The 16,900-nt window shown below is 49.0% G+C and overlaps 1 protein-coding gene across 1 annotated transcript; it reads left to right on the top strand.

Moving 5' to 3' along the window:
- The first annotated feature begins 957 nt into the window (after positions 1-957).
- On the top strand, positions 958-8,472 carry LOC137151480 (C-type lectin domain family 2 member D-like). The gene is made up of 5 exons (XM_067545745.1): positions 958-1,252; positions 2,962-3,069; positions 4,914-5,101; positions 6,971-7,074; positions 8,104-8,472. The coding sequence occupies exons 1-5, from the start codon at positions 958-960 to the stop codon at positions 8,234-8,236; spliced, it is 828 nt and encodes a 275-aa protein (XP_067401846.1). The 3' UTR covers positions 8,237-8,472.
- Positions 8,473-16,900: the final 8,428 nt, after the last annotated feature.

The following is a 16,900-nucleotide window of genomic DNA, read 5'->3' as shown; positions in this document are numbered from 1 at the left end:
GTGTGCTGAAGAAAAGGGGTTTCTCACCGGTGACCATTAACCCAGGTCACTCTGTGACTGAACACTGGATCTGGTGCATCATCTTGCTGCCTAGGCTGGTAATGTCACACTGTGACTAGAGACATCTATTGATGCAATAACAGCTTAATATTTACAGATTCTTATTCATTGCACATGTTACAATTTAGTGTGTTAGAAAATGAGGAGATCTTGCTCATTTACTAGTTAATTAACTTTTTGCTGGTGATGTGTGTCAAGCTGCATTAGGATGGAAACTGGAATATAAATAAACACAAAGCTCACATGAAATTTATTTTTATTAAACAAACATGCACCCACTAGCATAGCCCCTGGGTCCCTCAGAGGATCAAGCCCTTTATACAGTACATGGCCTATTGTGCCTTATGTATAAAGCTTGACATGAAAAGTGAGAAGTTTTTCACTTGATTTTTTTCTTTTACATAGGAAAGCCGCCTTTATCTCAAAGTTTTTTATATGGGCTCATGGATTCAACATATTGAGTTTCTATTTTAAACTTTTAATAGATTATCATAAGCTTAGCCCTTAACATACTATGTTTTAATTCAGACTTCATTTTAAATAGGTTAATTTAAAAAGGGAAAGAAAAAAAAACACTGTAAAGGTTTGTTTGTTTTTTTAACGGTGAACAGAACCATTGAGGGCACATGGCAGTCGGGCTGGGACATCTGCCACAGCTTGGAACCCACCCTGTAGGCTCTGAGGACTCGTCTACACATATATCTGCATCTACTTAGTGGAGTGAAACTGGTGCAAGTGTGTATGTGGACACTTGTATTTCAGTTTATCTTCAAACACTTCCTAAAGGACTTAAGCTGAATCAAATCAGCCTGGTTCAAACACTTGCACTGGTTTAACATCAGACAGTAAACTAAACCAGTGCAGATCTGAATATAGACCAGCCCTGAATCAGATGTCATGGCCCCTGAGATGGAGCTGATTGGAGTCCAGCACGTGTTCCAGGCTTGTGGTGTGAGAGGAGAGATGGAAGAAGGAGGGTGTCCCACTGATGTCGAACAGCAGCTAAAGGAGGCCCTTAACCAGTGTGAACCTGTGGAGAAAAGATGGGAGTCAGGCGACGGAAAGAGGCTGGTCAGAGTCACTGAGGCATGTCCAGAAGGGGACACGCTTTCAACGGTGTCTGAAACTGTTCAAACTACCACGTGTGGGTGCAGCAGGAAACTGAGTGTGCCAGTGAGCTCCTATGGAACAGGTACCCAGCTTGTCCCTGCTGCTTACACTTTGTGTGCCTGCATTTGGCCAAAGGTCTTGCAGTGGGCAGAGGTTGCTACCCCTCTGAAATCCTGGTCCCCGACTCCCTCTGGTCCACATCGCTTTTGTTCTCTGTGAAAAGTGAGAGGTGCACACTCGAACCACTGCACGAAGGCAAGACCCTGCATGTGCATGAAAATGAACCCAAGTCTGGGGGTGGCAGGTAACACCATCTGCTCCTGCATTTTTGCTGGTGCAGCTGCTGTGCCTGTGAGATGTGGCCCTGAGCTCTGGGGAAAGCTCTTCCTAAAGCTGCTGTGCAGGAAGAGGGAGATGAGGATGTTGAGATCTCCAAATCTCACACATGCTGGAGCTGGAAGCTTCATCTCCCATGGGATGGCCAGGGGTCATTCCCCTGAGTACCCCTCTGTCGGTGTGTCACTGTCACTGATGGAAATCCCCTCTCTGTCCTGAGAATCAAGATTTCAAAGGAAACTTTCTTCAGAAACGGAGAGTCAAGAGTTGCAGGGAGTCTGAGAGATCGGACCCTTGTGTGAACTCTGGGGCAGGAGCAGAGAGGCCAGTCCTTAGTCTGGGGGACCTGGGGCTTGCTTCAGACTCTCAGCATAGAGGTTCCTGTATGTGGGGCAGGAAGAAGATTGATAGATCTTCCTGTTGTACATCTAATGCCTTTGCTACTCTCCCCTCATGTAACTGCACTTAGATCTAGAAAAGGAACCTTAGAAAACCCAGTGGGTCTGTCCCAGAATGGCTTCCCTCAGGGTCTCCCAGTGACTCTTCTGTTAAATGCTGTGAACCTGACGATAATGTAGCTGCAAATAGAAAAACTGAACCCCGTGTTTCTCAGACAGCCAGAGGCTGCAGTCTGTGCTGGGGATGTCTTCAGGCAGCTCTGACACCAGATGGATTTTGCATGAGCTAAAGGGAGAGGCAGGGGGTGAGTGGCCCAACCTCTGACTGGTCTCTGACTGCCTGACTTAATCCAGGAGGTTGAGTGTGGCTGGAGTAGACAGGGACAAGGAAATTAGGTCGATATAACAAACTACATCGCTCAGGGGTGTGAAAAATCCACAGTTTTGAAAGATTCGGTTTAAACCGATCTAACCCCTTGGGTAGACAGTACTAGGTTGACAGGAGAATTCATCCATCAACTTCACCATCGCGTCTGTGGGAGGTGGAATAGCTACTCAGATAGAGGCTTCCCCCTCTGGCGTAGGTAGTGTCATCACTGAAATGCTACAGCAGCAGGTGCAGCATTGAGTGTGTGGGGAAAGTCTGATTATTTTTTCAATCCGCTTCTTCCCAGCTGAGGCCAGAAAAAAGGTGAATGAGTGACACGTTCCCAGCACTTCTCTCCTCTGGTCAACTGTGAGCCGAGAGTCAGTCTGGGTAGCAGATCTGAGTGTCTGGGCAGGAGCAGTGGGAGAAATTCAACAGTCCAGTGGTATCTTCTAGTCCTAGGAGCCATTTAACTATGTGCTGGTTGGATGAGTGTGGGGGTGATTTGGGACTGGGCGAGTTTATTATTGTGTTTAGCCCTCGGACTGGGGGCTGTAGTTACTGTCTGTACACAGATGGGGGAGGGAAACACTCTGGGAGTCACAATAGAGACTTGCTAGACTGACACTCAGACACTGATCCTGTTAATGTGTCTGCTCTCCAGAAGCTCTCAGGCTTTGTCTCTTTCAGGCTCTGGGTCTAACATCAAGCTCAGGAAATGCGCTTCCTGGCAAGTCCTAGTCCCAGTTACAGTCCCAGTTCTGATCATCATCGCTACCCTAGCAGCATTTCTAGCAGGTAAGGAGCTGGCCCACCCAGTCTCTGCTCCCCTGTTCCGTGGGGAGGCAGGGAAGTGACTAACCAGTGAATCCAGTGGGTCTAAAATGGTTTGTCCTGACTTAGCTGTTAGACATAACAACTCTGCCTCTGAGCATTAACCTACTGCACTGGCCCTTCAGATGTGTCCTTAGTGTTAGACCCAGGGTTAAATTTCAGAGACAGTGGTGTTTTGAGGGTCTCCGGCACCTGGGGGCCAAGCTCACATTTGCACCCTCCCCCTGTCTCACGTCCCTCTTCGTGTAAGGCAGGAGGGATCTCATCGCCGCCCACCAGGTAGCCCAGGGAGGGGGGTTTGTACCTGTGGAGGGGCATGAGGTGCGCGGTGGGGTGGACTCAAATGTAGGCTTGGCTCCGCCACCCCCCCGATCCCAGCACTTACTAGCACACACCACCCGCCTACCCCCTGCAGGCCTGCACCTCGATACCGGCTCGGATGGGGGCAGTGGGCCGGACCTTCACAACATGTGTGGGAGAAGGCATTGGGGGTGCCCCTCAGAGCCTCCTGCATCTCCAGCCCTCCACCTGTTGTGACGGGTCAGCCAGGCGTGACCCCCCCCCCTGCATTTTGGCCCATCACAACGGGTGGTAGGTGAGTGGGGTTTTCAAAAGGAGGTAGCCAGAGTCGAGTGGCATGTCATGAAGGTTGCGGGTTGTGGGGCTGGAGCGGCGGGTAGCTGCGCTCTGGGCTGGTCTTTCACAGTTGGCAGGGGTCATCAGAGCCTCCTGTGTGTCCTAAAGAGTAAACCTGCCACCCCACCTCAACCAGCACCCGTGGGCCTGCCCCCCCCCATGCCACTCTTCAGGGAGACTTTCCAAGGAGTTTGCATAACCCCGTCCCTGCTGCTACACTGGGGGAAGAAGGCGGGGGGTGGGGCTTTCAAAAGGAGGTTACCAGAGTCGAGTGCTCCCTGAATTTCCCTGCGTGAGTTGGGACAGACGTGCTGAAGGCTGTTGGGGCAGGTCCCAGCTGAACGGTCTCTTTAAAGGGTGACTTTGGCACTGAACCTTTTTAACTCACCTCTTCAACTCACAGACGGTTCCCATTTCTGAGCGTCTGGTGCCACTTAGTGGCTATTCATGTCTCTGCAAACAGCACTTTATAAAACTAATTCACATGGCTCCTAAACCTCTGCACAGCCTTCTTTTAAGCACAGGATAACATTCTCTGAGCTGTGCTAGTCCCTCCCGCCACCCAGGGCTAGGAACATCCCTCGAATTCTCACGGGCACAGACTCCTACATTGAGCAAATCTCTGTTGGGCTGGTTCTAGCATCAGATTCTCTGGGAGCCTGTCCCTTGCACAGATTAGTGCCATCAGGGTTTGTTCTCTAATGTGAGTCCAATCCCATCTTCATCCCAACATACAGCTCTAAACCACAGAGCCTGGCTGGGGAGCCAGCTGGCTGGGTTAGCAGGATATCCCTGGGTTAGCTGACCCAACGTCCCACACAATCTTTATTTTTATTTGGTTTGAATATTCGTCTGTGCCAGCCATTAGGTAATGTTCCCCTACCTGCCTGCTCCACGCCTTCATGGTGCATCTGGTGTTATCACACTCTGCTCTTGGTTGCTTGTTAGCTGCAATTTCAGTTAATTGGACCACCAAAACTAAGCCACTAAAGAGGAGGGGGTCGGTTGCCTATCTTGTTTCAAATGGCCTATTTCCTCACTCAGCACAGCTGCCAGGGGTGTAAGGAGTCAGCAGCCTGGATCTGAGGGTGTCTCCCCCCTCATTTGCTCAGATACAGAGTCAGGCTGGTTGGACACAGTCTCTGACCCTGTATTACTTACCTCATTTTCAGTGGAAAAATCCAAACCACCTCTGGCTGCTCCGGCCTCCCTTGCTGGGCCCTGCTGCCCGGAGGGCTGGATCGGATACCGAGGGAAATGCTATTATTTCTCAGAGACTGAAGGGAACTGGACCTACAGCCAGAGCCAGTGCTCTTCACTCAACGCCTCCCTGGCTGGGATTGACAGTGAGCAGGAAAAGGTGAGCGAGCAGCAGATGCTTTATCTGAACAGATGGGGCTTGGCAGGGCTGGAATCAGGCTGGGCTCAGCCCCAGGGTCCCAGAAATTGCCCTGTTTCCTCTTATTCTGGGAAACCTGAGAGTGTTTCTGGCAGCCGAATCCCAGCCCTGGCTAGAGCTGGGCTCACAGTCAGGGGTCACGGGGATCCCTCACTCCCAGCCCACCCTCCTCTTCCCCAGAGCCCCAGGTGGGAGGATCCATCTCTGTAGGGCTGGGCTGGCCCTGGCCACTGGCTGCCTGTTGAGAACCTGCCTCCCCAGCTCACCACAGCCAGTGACTCCATGGGGTGGGCTCCTTGCCCCAGGGAAGCACTAAGGCTCCTGGGCTCTGCTGGGAGTGAGGTCGGCTCTTCCTCAGAGCAGCCCCCGTCTTTTAGTCTGAGTGGGGGCGCTATGTGCAAAGTGCTGGGAAGGAGCCAGGTAGGTGCCAGCAACGCCAGAGTCGCCCGGACTGGAGAAGGGCAGGGGCAGGTCTGTCCATGTAAACCTGGATGTGGGGATGGAGATAGAGGGGGTGAAGATGGCCACTGAGCAGCCCCCAGCTCCTGCACATGTCCCCAGGCTCCCAGCTGAGCAGCTCCCAGTCTGATGGGGCTTCCGCCAAACTGGGATTCTCGGTCAGCGATTGGCTCACTGGCTGAGGCTGCTCTCACAGGGCGGAGCTGCCAGCTGCTGTCCTGATGGCCCTTCGCTGGCCAGCTCTGACCCATTCCAAACCTAGAAGGGTCCGGTGTGTGGAGACTGAATCGCATAGTGGTGTCTGCAGCACAACATGCTCTGTATCCCCCCACGTGGATAAAGAGGCAGCCTAGGGAGGGTTGACTCAGCAGCACGAGCTGCATGTACCTGTCTCCTTATAAGGAAATGAAGTGACCCCACCTGCTGGTGTGTGGTCAGCAACTGAGGATAATTGTAATCACCTGCTGGTCCATACCTGAGGAAATCAGCTGGTTGGCTGCTGAGCCATGACCTTAGAAGGTCATGCAGCAAATAGGGGACTTAGCCTTTGCTGACCGTGGGAAACTGCCAGGTGCAGAGGGCAGAGAGGAATTGAATCTTCCTGGCACCTCCTGATGGTTGTGTCTTCGGGCTGAGCATCTTCCCTAGCCCGCTTCACTGTGAACTGATCACTCACAGTGGCTCTCTCCCCGTTTGCAGTGTCTAAAGCAAATGGCAACTGAATTTGGCCGGCACAGTATACCTGTATATAAAGTTTGTGAGTATGGATTAACTGTTTTCTGTTGTGTTTGTCTTGTAACTTCTGGGGAACTCCAAAACTGGGCACTCTAGTGTCACATGCTGGCAGCTACGTGTTCATCCAGGAGAGATCACAAAACGCTAAAGTCTTGGGTGGCACACTTTGTCCTTTTGTGCACGGAGTTCTCCTGCCCTTTGCTATCACTGATTGCTGTGCAATGCTTGCTGTGAAACTGTTTATTATAGAAATAGAACTGTTTTATTATAAGGATAGGATTGTTTGTTGTAAAATAAAGGGTTTATTGATTAAGCTCACTGTCTCGCTTAACCCCCCGTATCCCAAACCGAACCTATCAGAGAGTTTTTCTCTCCGTTTCCACATGGTGGAGGGAAAAACTGTTGCTCTAGCAGAATCCTGTCTTGTGACCTATAGCTGGCTCATTAGATTGACTTGTTCTCAGTCTCCCTGTCGCCCGGGATGGGCTGGTGTTGTTAGACCTGGGGCTCTTAGCTGGCAAACTACAGGTGGCCCATCCAAACCTGAACTTCTGAGCAGTGGCCACACAGAGCCACAGGGCAGGCGAGCACCACAGTCATTGGCCTAAATATAATTTGGTTTACCTTATTTTTCAGGATTTCCTGTTGCGCTATAAGGGCTTTTCTGACCGTTGGATCGGCCTCCAGAGGGAGCTGGGCCAGCCCTGGAGATGGCCCAATGGCACCGAATTCGACCTCCGGTGAGCCGCTTTCCCTGTAGTAACATTGTCAGTGTTAGCTCACAGGTGTCGCTGTGCTGCCAGTGGAACAAGAATTTATCTAACCATGGGGGGTGTTTGTGAGAATGTGTCTGGATTCTTCCCCCAACATTTGAGGCCCCAGTGCAGTGTTGTCATTATTATTTGTATTACTGAAGTGCCTTAGGAGCCCTAGACCAGGGCCCCATTGTGCTAGGCAGTGTACAAACGCAAAAGAAATTTCAGAGAGAGTGCCACACAGAGTGTGTATGAGTGACCTGTGGAATCTCCCCTTTGGGGTTGAATGGTTCCTTCCCCAAATGGTTTACAATATAGCACAGTCCTGGACCTGGGGAAGGCTGCTGCTCCCTTGGAGGGGACATTAACCAGAGCTCCCTTCCCCAGTGGGCTGTCTCAGTGGAAGTTAAACCCCTTAACTCTTCTGAACTGTGTAGTATGGAGACTAGCGTCTGCTCTGCACTGTTGGTGTAACTTGAGGGTCTCTCCCTTGGAAGGTGCTAGAGAGAAATCTCATTTCACTATTAAGAGTCTGTCCTGATGCCCCTATGGACTGAAACCGGCTCGCAACACTCTGACAGTCCCAGAGCTGCCTGGGGAGGATTGTATCAAACTCTTTTCCATGGGGAGCTGCTGCTGTTTGCTGCCATGTGAGAGAGGCCTGTGGAATCTCTCTCCTTTGGGCCAAATGGGACTGGAGAGAAAGTTTCGGTCTAGGTGAGAGCATCAGGCAAAGCTGAGTGGCGGGTAAGTCATGCCAAATATCCACCCAGCATAAAGAGATCACTGAAAGCCCCAGCTGTTGTTCTTCAGCCCCCAGCACCTTCTCCTTCTCCCTGTCCTGCAGTGCCTGCTATCTTCCTACACTCTTACTTTCCCCTTTGCCAAGGAGGAGTCTGAAATGGGACAGATGTCCCTGCTTGCAGCTCCTCCCTTTGCTGACCTGCCTGTGTGTGTAAGTGATGGGGAATGCCCAGCACTCCCTGACTCCAGCCCCTGCTGTCTGTGTTGCAGGTTTCCAATAAGAGGAGGAGGCGACTGTGCATATCTGATTGGTGAGAACTGGGTCAGCAGCTCGAGGTGTGGCACAAAGAGACTCTGGATCTGCAGCAAACCTGATGCCCTTACAATGGGAGAAGGGACGTGACATGGAATCACAAGTTTGAGACTTGTGTGGACTCTGAAGTTCACAGGCCTTTCTGTGAGTGTCCCTCTGCAGCGCTTAGCTCTTGTTCCCCTGCACACTCACAGAACACTCAGATTTGCTGTTCCCAAAGGAATCATACACACGAGCTTACAAGGTTCAACTTGGGGTCACCCCCCTGGTTAACACACAGCACCTCGGTAAACGTATCCTGGTTTGCACTATAAATATATTATCAATGAACAAAAATTCAAGTGAGAGAGAGAGAGAGAGACACTCTGTGCGTCAAAGCTGCCCCCTGCATCCCCATATTCAGCAGTGTCCTAGAATTGTTTGGTACAAAATGTGCCTTGAGGTTTCATTTTGAAAGTCTTGTTCTGTTCAACATTAACGTCCTGTTGGATTGTATGTACGATCTTTGTACGTGAAGTGATGAAGTGGTGCTGTGCATGTTACTAAAATATGTGTGAGGTGGGAAACCCCAAAGCCAGCCTGTCAGGTGTAACAATGGCGTGAATGGCCAGACAGCATTAATGGCTCACTGACACCCAACAAGGAGAGAATCCACTATCTCAAACTGCTTATATGCTTACTCTCTCATGGTAGTCAATGGATACTGCTTGACCATTGGGGGTGGACCACGGGTGGACTGGGCATCTGGCAGTTCTGGTGCACTCAAGGGCTGATGGGCAAATCTGCTCAGGTTACAAAGGCTGGCTGCATGTCGACTTGCCTTTGAAATGGCAAACTGAATATTGAACTTTGCACTGGCCAGGCTTCTGACCAGCTCCAGACTGTACAGTTCTGAGGTGCAGGGCTGAAGAGTTGGAGAGGAAGTGGCTGGTTCCTCTCTATTGTTGGTTCATGAATGGCTGGAGAAAGAATTCATGTAACTCAGTTGGGTGTGTCCCTGCCTGTGTAAGTGCATTACCTGCTAGAGGTTTGTAGCTTGCTATCAGCATCACAGTGAGACAACAACCCACATGCTTTTTAGAGTCTAAACTTAACCCCCAAGGCATTCTCCTGTCTCCTACAGACTAGTTTATCTCTAGTCCTTTTCCCAGCATTTTTAGCCACGTTGCTTGAGATCCTTCCCTTCCTAAAATCAAGCCCACTGGCACCTTGTCCTCACAGATTGAAGGATGCCAGGGTGTGTCTCTGCACTCCTCAATATCCCAGACTAAACCTTTGACCTTCACCTTAAAACAGCATGCCCTTTCCCCGGCTTTTTACCTTTTCCTGTTAGTTTCCTTCTGAAGTCTCCATCAGCTCTTTGTTAGGATTTCACTCAGGATGCTAATAGATTCCTTTTGTAAGACACACAAGGGCCCACCATGAAGATAAATGTCACCTCCTATCTGCAGAAGTTTCTCTTCAGGTAGGCTATCTTCAAATGACCTGCCTTAACAACAGGGCCTAGAGAACATACTTTCCAGCATCCATGCACAACTTCTCATGTGTTCTCTAGACATGCATCTCACAATGGCTATGATCACCAGTATGATGCAGAATTCATAGGGGCCGACCTAGACATGCTACAGGCCAAAGCCTTCCTACCTCAAGACAAGTTTCTATCCCTGGTATTGCTTATAGACACAGCTTAATGCAGCCCTCAGGTGCCAGCAGGTGTGCCTCCAGCTCCTGGGGCATATGGCAGCCAGCCTGGTGGTGATTCCACACACCAGATTTCACATGCACTGCCTGCAGCTGTGGTTTGGCTCAGTTGACAGACTGGGCAAAGCCCTGTTGCTGCCCACCAGGATCAGGAACTCCCTAGACTGGTGGAAGAAGCTGCCAATGCAGGCAAAGGGATCCCCTTTCTCCAGACATCACCTCGTAGGATGGGGTGAGCATTTAAATAGCCTCACAGTGCAAGGCAAATGGTCACCTGTGGAGATATCCCTGCATATCAATCTTCTAGAGTTGAGAGAGGTCAGGAATGCTGGTGCTCACTGTTTCTCACTGATAATAGGATTGCATACTGTGACAGGGCCAGACCTGATGGCTACAGGAGAGTAGTGGAGGGAATCTATATTAGCCCCAGAATTAACAAATCCCTGTTCCCTGGGTGATCCAGCTGGGGCTACTCTGGGGCAATTAGGCCATTAGGCCAGCTGAGGCCAATCAAGGAGCTTGCCCCAGCAGTTAAAAGCCTCCCTGTCAGGCAGATGGGGACAGCTGGAAGGGAGTTAGGAGGGGAGCTGAGCTGAGCTGAGCTGAGCTGAGCTGAGCTGAGCAAAAGCAAAGCTGTTGCGCTGAGGAGCTGCGCTAGAGCAACCACTGCCACATACTGGAACAACCCTGCCAAACAACCCCAAAAGTACCAGAGACAAGAGGGGGTATTTGTTTGGCTATGGCCAGGGATCCAAGGCACAGGCCTGAGGGAGAACCCCTCCCCACCCAGTTCCAGGAAGCAGACTGCGAACAGTGGGGCCAAGGACAGGTGACCCAGAGAAGGGAGTAAGTCAGGGACTGGGCAGTTGGGAGACTACTCCACACAGGGTCTCTGGGTCAGGGCTCAGGGCAGAGGGCAAGACCCCCCCACCCTCCGCTCCCACCCAGGCATATTATAGCCGTAGCGGAAGAGAGCACAGTACCCACAAAAGGGCTGAACAAGCCACCCTTGCCACAATATAAAGATCCTAATGGACAACATAGTCTGCATCTATTATATCAACTGCTGAGGGGGAGGGGATGGAGTGGGCAGATCGCCCTCTCTTTGCACAGAGGCAATTAAACTATGGAACTAGTGCATCTCTCACAATGTCACCTTGTCCACGGCTGACTTCTCTGATACACAAAACATGACAGGGGACAAGCTCACTCGGTCATTCCTGCATGACCACAAATGGGAGATGCACCTGTCAGTACTTCACCACTTATTCACACAGTGGGGAACATCATCCACAGATTGTTTGCCACTTACCAGAAGAAGAAGTGTCTGTGATTCTGTTCCAGGGCAGGGATAGGACAGCACTCTCTGGGCAATGCCCTCCTCCTCCTGTGGGACCAGGACCTTCTTTATGCCTTCCCTCTGTGTCCTCTCCTGCTGAAGGTCCTGCTGAAGTTCAAGAGGGACGGAGCTCATGTAATTCTGATTGCTCCCTCCTGTTTGTTGCAATGTTGTGTATGGTTATGAGGCTTCGCTATGTAAAATTCCCAAATATGTGTCTAACGGTTTGAGACAAATCTAGGCAAAATTCTGCAGAGCTAAAGAGTGTGCTCTGCCGAGATGGAGGGTTCGTTATTTGAGATCTTGGTGTTGAGAAAGGAGCAGCCGGAGAAGGAAGTGCCCACACAATCGTTTATTCAAACAGCGCTTAAGCTATGAGAGTTACAAATCTTAAGCTATTAGCAAGCTGCTAGCAGTGCGACCTAGGCACTTACCACAATGAGGATGGGGAAGCCCGTTACCATCCTGTAAGCGAGCTGCAAGCAAGGAGCCGACCTGCCATGTAGCATCCGCTAGTACCCCGACGGATCTACAGAGAGCCTTGGGCAGGGTGGCACCCGGGGGTCTCTAATATACCCCTCTCCCTGATTCTAGAAATAAGCTCATTGGTTATATTTCAATCCGCTTAGGGATTGGGCCTTAACACTTGTTATTGTTTCTATTGGCAGTTAGCTAGGGACCAATCTACAATGAGCTGTGGTTAGTTGTTTACTGCTAAAGCTGGCCCTTAGCTGGTTTAAACTGGTTCTGCAGTCAGCCTACTTCTGTTTTCATCCCAAGGGTATTTCCAGGCCTCAATGGTATTTCCAGCTCCCGAGGCCTGGCCTCAGGAGGCCTACTTTTGCTCATAAAGCCTGCTCTTGCTCCAGGGCCTAGTCTTGCCATGCTAAGCTGGCCTCGCGTTACAATGATCTTGCGCGCCCTACAAAGAGCCATTGCAACCTCATTAGGACTTGTATAGAGTACCCCAGCTCAGCATTCCAAGAACAAAGGACTGGCCTAGACGTCAACAAAAGACCACAGTGACTGAGGGCATGGAAGGAACCATGCACGGACACTGTCTGTCACCTGACCCTAAAAGGGGAGGCGAGGCCCCAGAGCGGGGAGAAGGAACATGTTAAAAAGGAGAGAGATTTTGCTGTTCGCGCTCTCTTCCACCTCTATCTACAAACACAACCAAGCAGCTGAAGTGCTGATCACAGGGGAAGGCCTGGCTGGAGGCAGACCAGCCAGCCTGGAGTGAGAATCCTCTAAGATGGTAAGGTTGCTGAAAGTGTTCAGCTTAGTTTAGAATGCGTTTTGCTTCTTGTTTTATCTTGAGCAAATCTGACTTGTTTTCCTCTGACTTGTAATCACTTAAAATCTGTTTTATCTAAAGCAGTGCATTTGGTTTAAAGTGTGTTAGGGATTCCATTGGAAATAACAAGGCTGGTGTATATCAATTTCTTTTCCATTTTTTTTGTCCTCTTACTATTCTTTTTAATTTGGGGTATATATTTAATTTGAGTCTCTATTATATTTTTTTAAACTTTCTATGCAGCTTGCAGGCATTTCACTCCTGTGACTGTTTTCGGGGGACCTGGCTTATGAGTTTTGAATAGGCAGGTTGGCCATACTGTAGACTGATGCAGCTTGACTCACCCCTTTACAGGGAAATGGGCCCAGCCTTACTTGTGCCATAATTAATTAGCTGCTTTCCAGCCTGAGGGGGTGGGACTAAGAGGGTTTGGTGATAGCTTAATAGACACCTAGGCCTTATAAAAGGGCTGAGTGAGACAAACAGGCTTGGTCCTGTAGAAGGCTCTGAGTCAGAGTCTGCAGGAAGCTGGGTACTCCAGGGGAACCAGCCTGGGTGCACTGCTCTGTATTGGAGCAGAGAAGGTGTAAGGTCCAGCGGGGGCTGAGAATGGTACTCCAGGAAAAGCAGGCTAGGGGCTCTATCCTGGACCCAGAAAGACTCTCATAATTAGTGAAAGGGACTGGGAACAGGGCCCAGATGGTGAGCTGAAGGGCAGAAGAACCCTTTTGTTCATTTGGGATGTTTTTAGTAGGCTTGTGTTTCTCTCAAAGGGGTTATCTTTATTTGTGACTTGGGTAATGGACTAAGACACTATTTTAGCATAGACCCGTGTGTGTGTGTAAAGTTAATGGGGACACTGAATGAAGTGAACTGAGGCAGGAAGTGCTTGTAGTGCCACACTTAGCCAGCAGGGAGTGCTGCAGAACAGGTATACTCTATGAACAGATACAGAGTGCCTGATGGCAGCCAATTGGCCTTCAGAAGGACAGCTGGTGCTGGTTGTGCCTGGTCTACACCCAAGTCTTAAGAGAACCAGGTAACATTACTCAGGGCTGTGAAATATTTTGTGCCCTGATTGCCATAGTTATGTCAACCTACCCGCACCGTACACACAGGTAGGTCAATGGAAGGAAGACCTAGCTACGGCCTCTCAGTGAGGCAGATAAACTACAGCAAGAAAAAAATCCCTTCAGTTGCTGTGGTATCTATGCTACAGTGTCATGGCTGCAGCACCATAACTCCTACTGTAGTGTAGACATATCTTAACATTGTGCATGTGTGTGTTATGGCAGAGAAACTAGCAGTTGTGGGGCCTGCCCATCTTTTCTGGGTTCCGTCTTCTTCCCCAACTTCCCTATCATCAGGGAATCAGCCACCCCAGCTGCAGTGCTTCCCCTCCAACCAGTGAAGCAATTCACTACAGCAAACACCATCCTCTCCCAACAAGGAAGCAGATAGCTGGGGATTTTTGGCCCTGTATGTATGTTTCTTTCTGACAGTTTATTTAAAAAAAATAAAAATAAAAATAACCCTGCAGCAACCAGGACTCAGATTAGGCCAGTAGCCAACATAATGCCTCTTCTTAGATGTGTTCTTGTTCGCTAGAGTCTCAGCTTTCATTTAAAAAAATAGTCTCTAGCTGTTTTGATTGTAAAGAAAACCTTTACAGCATAAACAAAGTAAATGGCACAGCGACATAGTGAGAGATGGTCCCTGCTGCAAAGATCCTACAATCAAAATACAGGCCAGATGAAGGATTATTATCCCCCTTTTTACAAAAAGGGAACGAACAAATGAAGGGTGAGATTTTTTTAAATGATTTTTGGCTTGCAGGGTTTAAAAGTCCCCAGTTCTCACTGCCACCTTCTTCCTAGGTACAGGGAAGGTGTGGGGGTGATGGAGACCTGGATGTGTCTACTTGGATCAGCTAGGGTGAGCCTGCTGCACCCAGTCCTCTGCTGGGTGGGGCTAGTGGCAGAGGCCCCAAAGTGCAGGTTTTGGCACTAACAGCCCACTGAAATGCATAGCTCAGTTCCTCATCTCATGGCTATTGTTGCAGGGTCTCTGTAAACTTGGGAAAGAAAAATTCCAGTCCTGTTGTATATGTATTAGTGTGGTAAATTACATGTTCATATGTTAAAAATGCTACCATCCCATACAGGTGTTAGCCACAAGTATTTAAATCCAACCCAGCCCCTAAAAAAGGTGTCTTCTAACTTCACTAAAATTGTAATATTTTTTAAAAAGTCTTTTTCTGAACTAAAATACTAACATTTAGGTCAGTCTGCTAATTTCATCTCGTCTAAGCAAGCAAAGCGCAGCAACAAAATAGCACTTAAAAATATCCAAGTAGCAAAAGGAAGCAACCTTCTTGCAAAAGCAAGCTGCTTCTGTAACATGACATCAAAACTTTGATTTCATTTAGTCAAAAACCCAATTTTTTGTTGAAAATGCATTTTGACAGAAAATCTTTGACCTGGTCTTATGTGTTTTTGTGGAGGAATGTTAATTTCTGAAGTAACCATTTTTTGTTTGCTTCTGCACTCTTTGCATTTGATTCATAATTATCTGTAATTGCGGAGGCTCCATGTTAAGATCCACATGACTAACATAATATGGGTGTCACTCCCCTGAATTAGCATTGATTAGAATAATGGTCAATTTCAGCCTATCAAACCTTGTTCTCCAAAGTAAAATTGTAGTAATTTTGAGGGCTAAAATTACTTTGTGCTCACCACCTTAAAACAACCCTTTCGTTCCAAGATGCATCCAAAAACATCAGACATCTCTTACCAGTGGACTTCTTGAATTGATCTTCAGGAGCTTTGCTTAGTAACATTGTTCTTCCTTTGTAGGTACATCCCTGGGGCGTACAGACAGACTGAGCACTTACTGATCAGATAAGTATAGTCCAGTGACCCTCCTCTTGCTCAAACAGAAATTTTATTCCAAGTTTTGATTCTCTATAGTATATTAGTGATCCTCTAAAAGAATCATTCTGCCTTCTCTCCTCAGATTCATCTCAGACCAGCTCATTACTCATCTCAACACATGATTATCAACCTATCTGACAGCTAGGGTGGAATCACAGAAACAGACAAGAATCAGGTGAGAGGCTTGGTCTAGATTATCCTGGAATCTATATCAGGGGCTTTCACAAAAAAAAAAAAAAATCTTCGGTGGCCTCAGAGTGTGGCTGCCTGCACTTGCTGGTGGCTGTTCTGACAAACCTGTCTCTCTGTCCCTGCCTCCTGCGGCCATTCAACAAGAACCTGCCTCAGGGAAGGTGGATTGGGAACTCACCAGCCTCCTGTGGAGTCCAGATTCCTTGTGCTCTGGCTGGGTGGGAGGGAGGGAGAACTCTGATGACCAAATGCCACGGCAATCTCCACTGACAAGAGCCACCTCCAGCACCTTGCACTCCAGGATCACTTGTCTCCAGAGGTGCTGCCTGGAGCCCCTGAGGAGGCTGTGTTGTGGTGCAGGGTGCTGATCCCTACTGATAGCACCAGCACAAACAACAACACAGACATCTCGCTGCCCTTTGTAACAACTGCAGGAGCTGTGCACGGCAGGGAGGGGCCTCTGGTTTGGGGTACCTCCTCCACCCCCCGAATCTTCACCTGTGCTTTGGTTTGGAGGCTGTGGTAGAAAAAAAATCTGCTGGTGGCCACATTTGAAAGCGCTGATCTATAGAATACTTAGTCCCATGTACTAAGGCAGAACTCATCTAGACTTACCAAGGTCCCTTCAGTCCTACATTTCTGATGGCTTTCTGAATGAGCCCTGGGATTCCAGTGATATCACAGGTGTGGCTGCTCTGGTGGATGTTAAGAAACCACTTTATGTTCGAACTCCCCGTTCTCAGATGCTTCTGAGTTTGTAGGTTTTCCAGAGCTCAGAGGGAGCAAGACCCAGATCATCAAAGCATATTTAGGTGCCTAAATTTCTGGCCCCAAAATCTGGAGTGCTGTTTTAGTTTGATCATGTGTGTTAGGTGGAGAAGGACCTCCAGTTGGAAGGAGGTTCTCAGGCTGTGGGCTGCAGTTCCCATAAGTCGCTGTAAGCATGCTGGGAAGCCACAGCTGGTCTTATGGTTCAAGAGTTCTCAATCTAGGTGGGTTGTGAACATGCAGTTGCATTCACATTGCCCTAATTGAGGATAGAATCCCAGCTAGATGGCAGGTCTTAACCTGGTATGGAACAGATTAAGGACCTGTTATATTTGGAACTGTGTGTGTGTGTCCAAGTAATGAGAGGAAGTCTGCTTCTGAGTGGGATTCATCAGGACCCAATTAAGGCATTAACACTATGGACCCTGACTAGGGCCCTGGCTCCTGGAGTCCATTGACTACCTCAGACTCAGTGTCCTTGTATTTGTTAAAGTTTTGAGTCCTTGGGAAGAGATGATTAT

The sequence above is a fragment of the Emydura macquarii genome, unplaced genomic scaffold (genome assembly GCF_026122565.2).
Source record: "Emydura macquarii macquarii isolate MOO-44397 ecotype Brisbane River unplaced genomic scaffold, CSIRO-AGI_Emac_v2 contig_1085, whole genome shotgun sequence".
Taxonomy (NCBI): domain Eukaryota; kingdom Metazoa; phylum Chordata; order Testudines; family Chelidae; genus Emydura; species Emydura macquarii.
Note: the sequence above shows the minus strand (reverse complement) of the source record. Positions and strands in the feature narration are given on the sequence as shown.